Source organism: Medicago truncatula, chromosome 8, assembly GCF_003473485.1.
Source record: "Medicago truncatula cultivar Jemalong A17 chromosome 8, MtrunA17r5.0-ANR, whole genome shotgun sequence".
Taxonomy (NCBI): Eukaryota; Viridiplantae; Streptophyta; class Magnoliopsida; order Fabales; family Fabaceae; genus Medicago; species Medicago truncatula.
In genome coordinates, this window is record NC_053049.1 from 48,198,757 (window position 1) to 48,211,017 (window position 12,261).

The 12,261-nt window shown below is 31.7% G+C and overlaps 1 protein-coding gene and 1 pseudogene across 1 annotated transcript in view; both read right to left on the reverse strand.

Moving 5' to 3' along the window:
• Nucleotides 1-1,279: 1,279 nt before the first annotated feature.
• Nucleotides 1,280-12,261, reverse strand: part of LOC25502277 (pectinesterase) — a 28,293-nt gene continuing 17,311 nt past the window's right edge. The window contains exon 3 of the mRNA XM_013591898.3: nucleotides 1,280-1,460. Coding sequence (XP_013447352.2) covers nucleotides 1,453-1,460 — 8 coding nt within the window. The 3' untranslated portion in view covers nucleotides 1,280-1,452. The remainder of the gene's footprint in view (nucleotides 1,461-12,261) is intronic.
• Nucleotides 1,732-4,377, reverse strand: LOC11407580 (probable pectinesterase/pectinesterase inhibitor 6; annotated as a pseudogene).

Below are 12,261 nucleotides of genomic sequence, written 5' to 3' on the forward strand. Positions count from 1 at the left end.
GTCAATTTTGACTCAACAAACATATGTGGCATGCCACATGTGTAAATTTTTATTAAAAAGAAAAAGAAAAAGCCACACATGTATTTACAGAATTAAGAAAAATTAAAAAAAAAATAAAGATTAATGGAGAGAACACGTAACAACCATCTTCTTCATCATTTCAACCCATAAAATGCACAATATTACTAAATCATTAGAACATTAACCCAGAGTTAACAAACCAAAAATCCAGCAACAACAAATTAACACGAACAAAAATGTTTAGAAATCCAGCATATTCATCAAAAGGCAAGTTAATTACAAGAGAGCCAATAAACACTACCAAAACTGATGCCAAAAAAACGAGCACGAGAGGGAATAGCACATCCCCAGCAAATTGAAACTAAATCCCAACCCAAAGCCATGTATACAATAATTCCTCATAATGATTGTGTTAAATTAATTCCTCAGCCGAAACACAAATTCAAGAATTACTCCCAACCACTACAGCCAAAACACATTGCAAGCTAATGTCTCAAACACTAATTCCTTACATTTATACTAACTGCAAGAATGAAAAACCTACAATGATTGTGTTAAATTAAAATAAAAGAAACATAGTTTCTGATTTCTGCTCAAACACCCGTTGTGGCCGCTGATAACATTAAATAGAATCTTCCAACACAATGGTGATGTTTTCCGGTGCGGTGGTCGCCTGAGCAAGGTCATCAATATATATATATTTTTTTTGTGGGATTTATAGGGAATACGAAGGAGAGTACTTTTATGGTGGTAATCTATCGAAAAACAATTTATGGTGGTCAAGATTTAACAATAAAAGTGGCGGTTTGAAACTCAAAAAATACCTTCGATCAAAAAATAAATTTAAGGATGAGATAGAGAAGGAAGATACGATGAATATTATGTATTTTGTTTGATAAAAGGTGGTCAAAAACACCACGGTGGATGGCCGAAAAAGGGACAAAGAAGAGAGAAAAGAGAGACTCTCGTGCCTCTCCCTTTTTTCTTTCCTTTTTTTATTTTTTTATTCAAATTATATACGCGTGGCAATTTTAATTATTTTTAATTAAAAAATTACACACGTGGCATACCACATATGGTTGACTGAGACAAAATTGACGTTTTGCCATTTTTTTAATAGGGGGTCAAAATTACAACTTTTGCAAACTTAAGGGATAAAAGGTGTGTTTAAGCTTAATAACTAATAATAACTTATTTTTATCTATTTATCTACGGTTGACCTTTGTCCAATAATTTCCCTATCTTCATAGACAAAGTACAGCATCTTATATGTAACCTTTGTACAAGGAAAAACCCAACAAAAACTAAATGACAATAATTTCTCTATCTTTATAGATTTCAATTATCACCATCATGCTTTCACCAAAGTCATCATTTCAAGTCTTCTCCACTATACATCATCTCACTTTCTTTGAATGATTCAATCAATATTCACAAACCTGCATCAAACGGCACACCACTACCAGAAATCCAAGAATCACCAGCCAAAAAATTACCAACAGAAAATTTAACTGCATCTGAAGGATTAGTAATAACATGAAAACCAGGCCATTTAACTCTTCCATCAGTATTAGCACCACCACCAACATTCATATATTCGCCATAATAAAGTGTACTCAAAGCAAAACCACCCATCCATGGAGCCCAACCTTCTGAATTTATCAAACCATCAAGATTACTTTTCATAACAACCGTTCTTGAATGTTTCTGCCATGGTCTACCAAGATATGTTTTAACCGAATTCTGAACCGCTTTCAAATCATTTGCAGTGGTTATACGGCAGTTATGTATTATAATTCCTGTGTTTTCATTCGGATCTGTTCTTCCTTGTGCTGTTACGGTGTTCCTATGAAGCACGGACACAGACACGGACACCAGACACCACACCGACACTGACACGCCGACACGGATAATAATTTGAGAAAATGACATAATACAGTGTAATTATAAGTGTCGTGTCGGTGTCGTGTCGGACACTGATGCGTGTCCGACACCAGGACACGCCTAATTCGAGGAGTGTCCGTGCTTCATTGCGGTGTTCTATTGGTTGCTCATTGGTTTTCTGACAAAGATGTTGCAGTTTTGAAGGACAGTAACGGCGTTACCGAAGATGAAATCGATTGTTCCATAGATGTTGCAGTCACGGTAGAATTGACGGTTGGCGTAAGCATATAAGGTGTCTTGGTAACCTTTGAAGGCACAACGGTAGAAAACGGACAACTACTGGTTGGTGTTTTTGTGGTCCGACTGTGTTCTCAAAGGTCATGTCCTTAGCTATGAAACCATCTCCCATAACACCTACAGTAATTATTTATTTCATCGTTAGAACTTTGAATTTTAATTTATATACACTTTTTTTTTTTTTTTTGGTGATGGTCGTGGTTTGAACCTCGACCTTGCATATTTTTATGCATTGTCCACATCAACTGAGCTAAATTCACGAGAACAATTTATATTCATCTAGTCGTACAAATGATTGGCTCTAATTTACCGTAAAAGAAATTTACCATTACAATGCATTGTATTTTCTTTGAAAAGTTATCGTTTCATATCGATAAAATATTTTCACACGATATAAAGTAAAAACATCATAGATACCGTTTTTTGTGAGACTGATGTAAAAAGTGTATGCTGAGTAATATTAATATTTTATTGTTGTGATTACATGGTTAGTTATTAGAGTTTTATAATTTATACTCCATCCGTTCCTATATGTAAGCATCGTTTGTCTCTAATAAAAGTGTGCTTAGATATAGAGCGGAAGGAGTATTATCATATCTTAATTAAATTTTTATTTTTCGTTTGAACATGTCTTAATCAACAAGTATAAAAATAATGAACAAAAAGTGCCTTTTGTGAGAAAGTAGAAAAGTAATTAAATAAAAGAGATTGGTTTGGAAATATTATCAGGTTTTGAGAGATAAAATATATTTGTCCTCCTGAGTATATATGGTAAGGACAATATATAATATATGCAAGGTCGGGAGTTCGAACCCGACACCACAAAAAAAAAAAAAAAAGATAAATATATTTAAAATCTTTGTACTTTTTTGTTAATTAATCTTTGATAACAAAATGAAAATTTTCTCAATTTAATATATTATAGAGAAATGATATTTGTACAATCATTTTATTCTCTCTCTTCTTTTTTCTCTTTCTATTGTTTTTGACCAATAGAAAGAGAGAAAAAGGAAGTTGTCATGATAGTTGTCAAAAATAGTTGTTTAAATATCTCTATCCTAATCCTAATACGGGGCCAAGATGAATATTTATAGTGTTCAGTTAATCCAAAGTGTTTTTATATTATTATCATTGTTACTATTCCACATATGATTTATCCCATGCATATATAGCAAAAAATCATAATATATTCTCACACAATAATCTATATAAATGAGTGATTAACTATTGAAGAACTTACCGAAAGTAGCTGAACGAAATGTGGTAGAACCATCTATAGCATTTTGATTACCAGTAACACTAGTAGAATCCATTCCATCTCCAAATATCATTAAATTTGACACTGTGCTTTTGATATCAATATTCTCTTTATAAATACCTGCTTTCAGATGAATAACCACTCTCCCTTTTCCACTAAGCTTAGCAGCTGCAGCCACACCCTCAGATATTGTCTTATAGTTCCCACTTCCATCTTGTGCAACCACAATATCAGCTCTTGGTCCTGTCCCTGACCCCGGTGTTGCCTGAAGAAGCTTTCTATCTGACCCTGAAAGCCAATATGAAAATCCATCTGATAACAACCTTCTCCCTCCGTTTTGCTTAGTACTTGATGATGAGGATGAGGATGATTGTGATGAAGTTAGAGTGTTGCTAATGGACAAAGAATTGCTAAGCAATTTAGTGAAGTTGCTTAACATGGATGGGAAGTAATTTAAGTGAGATGGAAGGTTGAAATCAATGAAACCATTTTGGCAAGTTTGATGATTGGTAATGGAAGCACTTTGCCAAGTTAATTTGTCATTTAGGTTGTTTGAGTTTATTGAGCGTTTGAGTTGATATATTGTATCCTCATAAAGCTCTAAACAATCCTCCCATGCTGATTTGGCATGCTTGTCTTTGAAATTATTTAATTCCATGGTTGATACAAGTTTGTGAGCTTCAATGGCTTGGTCCAAGGTAACCTTAAGTGCAATATCATGGAAGGAAGAAGAAGAATCTAGGGTTGATAGTTTATTTGTGGTGGTTCCAATATAATGGTTGCACACATGAGGGTATGGAGTTTGATTGCATGACAATTCTTTGCCATGCACAAACAAGAGAGAGAAAAGAAGAAAGTATGCAATGCAAGAGTTGAATATGAGTTTATACATGTATGCAATAGTGTGCATGGTGTATCAAAATAATGATTCTTTTAAATAATGAAATGATATTTTTTCTTATTAAATAATTTTTTTAAAATATAAATATTGGCAAATAACTCTTTATTTTATACCTTCTCAAAAAAAAAAAAAAAGCTCTTTATTTTATACAAAAGTTCGTTAATTTATTGATTCGGAAAAAAGGTATCGAAGCACTTCAATTTATGAGTGTACTGTAGAAGATCTTGATAATTTTATTTTTTTGGTTAAGTAGTCTAATAGTTAGAATTCACCTTTATAAGATGTATAAGTGAAGTGTTCATAGTTCGAACCTCGACCCCTGTATATAACAATGCATTGTCTTTGCCAACTGAACTATGCTTATGGGGACAATAATGTTTTTTGTTTTTTTGGTTAGGTAGTTTAGTGGCTAGAATTCACCTTATAAGGTGAATAAGTAGGGTGTCCGAGGTTCGAACCGCGGCCCCTACATATAATAATGTATTGTCCTACTAACTGAGCTACGCTCACGGAAGATTTTTTTTTTTTTATATGTCTGCAATATTGTTTGCCTAATTGTTACCGTTTACATATATTTGTTGATCAAATTAAAAGGAATTATGTTTGTATTATTTATTTTTTGAAGGAATTTGTATTGTTTTTTGTTTAACAGCAAAATATTAGTTTTGTAGATTTGTTTTTAAGAACAGTAGTTTTCTATAGCAAATTTAGTTGAAGCGGTTCATGCTAAGCCATCAATTTTTGCAACTTAGTGCGTCTTATGATTTTTCTACCACATAAAATGTTAATTTTTTTTTTTTGGAAACACAAAAAGGTAGGAAGCGATCGTACGTATAATTTCCTCCACTAATTTTTCTATCACAAAATGGACAATTATTTCTTCTTCCAAACTACCAATTTTTTTATTTTTTTTTAAACATTCTTCCAAACTAGTAATGATGTATGCCAATATTGTTAATTAGGAACTTTTCAATCGAGTTTTGTAACTTCTCAATTTACTCATCTCTATTTCCCTAAACCTTTGGTTATGTTCCTTGTAAATTTAGGTACATGTCGTATCAAATATACTATTGGCTATATTTTTCATTTTTTTTTATCACTAAATGCTCCTTCTATCTTTAATTCTAAAACTTTTTCGAAAATTTATTTGTCCCTATAAGACCTTCTGTAAAATTCTACATGTATTTATTACACTTTTTTAAATATAACCCTTGTATACGTGCATACCATCAATTCATCTTGAAATATATAAAATTAACATTAATACATGGACAAATTTATTACACAAACACTTCTTTTTAATGTCAGTGATTATTGTTAAAAGTTCTTATAAGAAGAGGCTCATGGAGTAAGAGTTAAGCTGTTCTTTTAAATTTCCATTTTTTTATACTTACTAGACTCTTGACACGTGCGGTTGCACGTGTCATACCACGTAGAAGTTAATCGAATTGGTCGCAAAAATGTAAACATATATAATTAATAGAAGTTTTATAACAATTTAAAATATGTTCCCTTCTAAGACACCATAGATGAGGGACATACAATAATTAGGTAATTAAGTTGGTCAAATCACTCTTAATTGGTAGTAGCAAGGTGACGCCATAGATGAGAAAATGAGAAAGATTAGTAATTTATTTGGTTGTAGATAGGCAAGTAACACTTATGAGAGGATCATAGGGATTTTGGAGGTTGAAGACAGAACCATTCCATTGACTTCTCACTTTGATTGCACACATTATGACCTTTAAGGTATAAATTTGAAGTGATAGATTTTTGACGAAAAGGAATTCATATATAAAAATTAAAGACTTTGTCACTTAATGATTTTCGATTAACAATGATAATTATTAATTTGTTGCAGATTTTTGGATTATTAACAATGACATATCATTTAGTTGAATTTTCGCATATCATTAAACTCCATAAATATTAAGTTGAATTTTCGCATATCATTAAGTTCCATTAAGTCTTAACCTGAAGTTTCGATTAGCAATTATAAGTATTAATGTTTGGATTATTCACAATGACATATCATTAAGTTTCTATAAATATTTGATATATTGACTTGTTATATGAATGATGTGATTGAAGAAGGTTTTGTACTTACAACAAATATTTTAAAAATGTTATACTTGATGAACAACTAATGTATGGAAATAAATCCATTATTTTATGTTGACAGTAAAATTTTGACATGCTAATAATATGACATTATATTTATTTGAAAAACTTTAGACTTTAGTAACTTCTAAAAAGTCACAGTACCTACAAATTTTTACTCGTCGAGTCGAAACAACCACTTAATTATGTCTCGAATAATATATATTATCAGAGTTTTAGCCTAATTGTAAAATTCAAATTGGATTCTTGCCATTGTTGACTTCTGAACAGATCACACATATTACTGCATAAAATTATCAAATAGAACTTAAAACAGAAAACTTGATTCTAGAAATGGAGAATAATACTTATACTCCATAGATGTTGTTTGGATTACAAAACCATCAACAAAAAAGATGAATTTTCAAACTAAATAGAAAAACACATAAAAGAAAGCAATTAAAAAAGGTTCGTTGATGAATATCACATCTGCAGCATAAATGCCAATAACCCCTTGATAGCGTTTACGAAGAATTCATTGACTGCAAACTCATTATTTTTTTGTAGGTTCAACTTTCACAGGAACCATTTTAGTTGGTTTGGTAATAGATTCCTCCCCGATTTCTATGACACCACGTCCAGCTGAAGTATTACCATCAGAAGATCTTTTTGTTTCAGATTTGGTTGACGGAGTTCCAAGTTTATTAGAGTTGTTGCAAGAAACATCTAATGCAACCAAATCCTAAAAAAAGAATAAAGACATGTTATAATTCTGCTTGCAATATGTTTAAAGGGCATAAGATCAATTACTTTGCTTATAAATTTCTCACCAAATTATTGGCATCACTTCCAAGCGCGGTCATCTCCAATTCCTTCTCAACATCATCACCATCAATAGAACCCTATTAGAAAGATATTTTCTTCCGTGTCAAAAATTTTATACATAGCGAGACACGTAAAACTCCATACTGATATGATTGTATAAAAACAATATGCACAAAAAACACCTTGAGATTATATTTGTTGATGAATTCATCTATGACTTCAACCTCATCAGTACCCCTTTTCACACCATAGTTCCTCCACTTCTGAAATCAAGTCTTGGACATTCCTTCCAATAAAATAGGTGACAATACGATCGAAGAGAACAATTGTTGTCGAGCCAGTCTCATCCATCACAATGAGATGCAACTTGAACCTATCATGGATTGAATAATGATATTAGTTATAAGTGAGTTTGATTATTAGCGTTGCTATGTTTCACGCAAAAAAGCAAGATATTTACCTTGGAATGGCGCTTTTGCATTCCTTGCAAGATAGTTTTCCATCAACCACGGTAACCAACGATGCACATTGTGTACATGAATGGAAAAACCATTCCACACCAGTCTCAATCTCGCATACAGTCGCAAGTACTGTCCCATGACATGCCTAATATAATGAGATATTACAAACTATTAGATTTCAAAACTTTATTCTATTTGTTGACACTATTTTTCTAAAATTATATTATACAATATACTGCAAGTTAATTGACAATACAAATCTCGCCTCAATAAGATCCTCAATACTCACTCCGGAGGTATCAAGCAACTCCTCAGCAACGAGACGTGCACTATATGAAGACATGAGAGGATAATGAAAAAGTAATCGTTAATATACATGTAAGGTTATGAGATCTACGGCTGAGATGTAGGGGGTGGTTGACTGGGTTGATTAACATTAATACACGAAATGTTATGAGATATACAGCTGAGATGAAGGGAGTGGTTGACTGAGTTGATTAACATTAATACGTGTTTTCAATTGCCATTATGAGGATGATTAACACTGTTTTCAATTGCCATTATGACATTTCTGTATGAGAGAAAAAGTGATGAGTTTGAAAATAGAGTTTGAATCAACGACTGTGATTAAGTGTGTGGTTGGGAGAATAAATTAGTAATAATTGCATGCTTAGGAGGGAAAAATGCAAGGGATTAAGGCAAACATGCTAGCTCATCAAGTCTAGCTTTTATAATAAAGGAAGGATGATATCTACGGCTGAGACGTAGGGGAGTTGTTGACCGACTTGATTAGCATTAACTACGTCTTCAATTGCATTAAAAGTGTGTTATTCATTTTCAATTAGCATTAACTAAGTTATATGAGAGTAAATGGGGAGTTTGAAAATAGAGTTTGAATCAACGAGTGTGATCAAGTGTGAAAATTGAGTTTAAATCAACAAGTGAGATTAGATTAGCAATAAATACCTGTTTATGAGAGAAAAATGATAGGGATTAGGGTGAATTAGGGCAAACATGTTTACTAACCAAGTCTAGCTTTTATAATAAAGGATAGTATTTGAAATATTTCTCTCTGGAATAAATAGTCAAGAATATTTTAGAGAAAAATATACTCCTGTTTACACATTCAAAATTAAAATGAAAAATAACAAAAAAAAAAAAAAAAAAACTTCTAAAAAAGACACACAATGAAAAAGGAATGAATAGAATAATCATTGAATAGAGGCCAGTAGGCCACCAAACAATAAAAAAGAAAACAAAGAAACAACAAGTGATCATGCACTAAATTATTAGTCCTCTTAACCGCACATTACTCGTGAAGCTACATGGCAATGGTCTCATGGACACACTACAGACGCACACATACACCCTTGATAAGGCAATTTCAGATATGGTTGTTGGTGTACTTTGTTCATGTTCATGTGTAAATGTGTATAATAATGTGTATACATCTGTTATAAGATCTATGAAACCACGTGTCCCTCAAGGGTTTGTTCTTATCAATTTTATTTTTTTTAAAAGTATAAAATAATTAAATTTGTATCCACGATTTTCCATACATATTACTATCTTTTAAAATTAGTGGGTCAAATAATTCAATTGTTTTGAATTATAAATAAATAAATTGAAGGTCTTAGGCTTAAACTTCAATGAAAGAGTAAATATTAATCTAATAAATTAACTATTAATATTTATCTATAGTCTAAAATTTATTATCTAAATATCTATATGCATGTTTGATTTGTTTAGCTTCTGAGCGCAATGATGGACTATAAATAGATTTTTAGATGGACTACAAATAGCAACGAAAAAAGCGATCAATTTTTTAATATTTCATATTTTACTCTAAATTAACTCAATTTTTTTAAAAAAAAATTCGTTTTCGAATCTCTTCTCCCTCCTTCCTCTTATTTCCTCACTCAAAAATCACAAATAAACATACTGTGAGCCTAGATCTACCATAGATAAAAACGATACTACCTTTTCACTTTTTTGGGATTGGATTTGATTGGGCTGAGACCGATTTGGTGTGTTACGACCTTGTGCATGGCAGTGACGGTTTAGGTTTGTTTGGTTGTTGGTGTGTGATTGGTATGGTTCAGATTGGATTTTGTTGTGGCAGGTTCTCTAATTTGTGCTGGATTTTTTCGTGTTGTAAATTGGTTGTGGTTTTGAAGGTTTATGGTGTTGTTTTCCGATCTGAAATTGGCTTGGCGTGATGAGATTTTCGTGTTACTGGTTTCTTCTTGGTTTGTGCGTGTGTGAACTGTTTGTTCTTTGTGAATTTGATTGGTGTTATTTTGGAATGGTTTGGATTGATTGTTTGGTTCGACTAAGACTGTGATTTGGGAATTGTATGTTTGTTTGTACCACTGCCTTTGGTTGATCTGTTTTGCTGGTTGATGAATTTGTGCCTGTGTTTATGTTTGTGGTATTCGACTGATGAAAATGTTTGGTTGAGACTGTGCGTGTATCGCAGGTTTGTGTGTTACAGTGGGTATGAAACTGTGGTGGTGATGAAGTGCGGTGTTTGCGGTGGTTTTGTGATGGTAACATGGTTGTGGAAGGCGGATGTTTGGTGATGGCGATATGGTGGCTTAAAGTGGTATTTTTGTGGTGGTTTTAAGGTGGTTATTTGCTAGGTAGTGATGGTTCACGGGTGGGTCGGTGGTGGTGGTTTGTCGTGGTTGTTTGGGTGTGGTTTGGATGGTATCGTGGTCGAAATTTTGGACTCGTATCTGATGTCGGGGAGCTGATCAAGAGGGGGTTTATATAGGTGTGTATGTTGGTTTTCGTGGTAGACTTCATGGTGGTGTGGTGTGATGGTGGTGGCTGATTTGATCCAATGGTCCCTCAAATAGTTGTTGATGATTCACTATATGATACAATAAACCTCGTGATCAAACGGTTCGTGTTTTAATAAATAGATCAAATGGTTTAAATTAAAAAAATTAATAAGATTTATGGTGGATCATTTTTAATGTTGTTCCACCATAGACATCATTTGGGGTTAAACTTAACTGTAGGGATTTATTTGGCAAACGGAGGAAAAATTGAGGCACCAAAAGATACGTTTTATTAATTGTGGGACCAAAATAAAAATTTGAAATTATTTGAGGGACCATTGGATCAAATAAGCCTTTTTTTTTTAGATTCCACCCTTGAAAAATGAAAATTCTTGAGGATTGGCCCCTCACCCCAATGTGTCAGCAGAATCTCCTACGTGATGTGTCAATTTCTTTTTTTTTTTAATTTTTTTTCATGCCACGCGTGTAAATGTATGCCACATCATTTATAATTTAAAAAAACGTGAAATTTAAAAACGAAAAAAAAATCTTAAAAAATTAAAACAAAAACCTAGAAATTTTATGAAAAAATTTAAAAAATCTGGTAAAAAGAAAAATAATGAAAAAATTCAGAAAAAATTAATAAAAAAAAAAAAAATTGGAAAAGATTAATATATATCAAAATTTTCTAAAAATTAATATATTTAGAAAAAAAATCAAATTCCAAGATTTTTTTCAATTCCGGTAAAATTAAAAAATTCTAGAAAAAATTCATATTTTTATTTTCAAAAGTAAGAAGTTTTATTTAAATCTTTTCCATAATTTTTTTCGAAAATTTGTGTTTTTAAATATGATATTCTGGAAAAAAAAATCGAAAATTTCAATATATATTAATCTTTTCCACAAATTTTTTTCATTATTTTTTATTTTAGTTGATTTTTTTAATCATTAATAATTTTTTTTTCAGTATTTTTAATATTTTTTTAAGTTTTTTTCATTTTTTATTTAAAAAATTCACAAATGCCACGTGTACCTAGAATTATATATATATTTTTAATTATAAATGATGTGGCGTCCATTTACACGCGTGGCATGATAAAAAAAATTGACATGTCACTACCACGTAGGAGATTCTGCTGACACATTGAGGTGAGGTGTCAATCCTAAAGAATTTTCATTTTCCAAGGATGGAATCTAAAAAAGAAAATTACAGGGACTAAAACCAAAAGTGCACTATATTACAGGGATCAAAAACGTTATTAACCCTACAAGTTATTATTATATTACTCTTATAATACTCTTTTAATTATAATTAAAATGCTCATAGTCTTAGTCATAGGACAAACCTCCAACTACCATGGAAAAAGGGAGAATGAAAAATTGCGAATGGCAGACTTCCCCGCCAATGAGCTTAGGAGTAACCTTAACCACATATTTTATTTTATATACTTGTTGACTTGATCCAAAATAGATGGAATAGCAAATTAGTTTTTTTGTTTTTGTTTTTGGAAGTCATACATAGATCATCTTAGATGGCATGTACCACTTATACCCTACAAATTGTGATATGTTTTTCACACATTCATATAAGGGTGGTACATTGGATGACATTAATGCATTTTAGATGAAAGAGAGTGATGAATAAATAATTAAAATAAATTATTTAGATAATGATTGATTAAGAGAGATATAAACAATTTATATAAGAAAAAAAGACTTATGAACAAT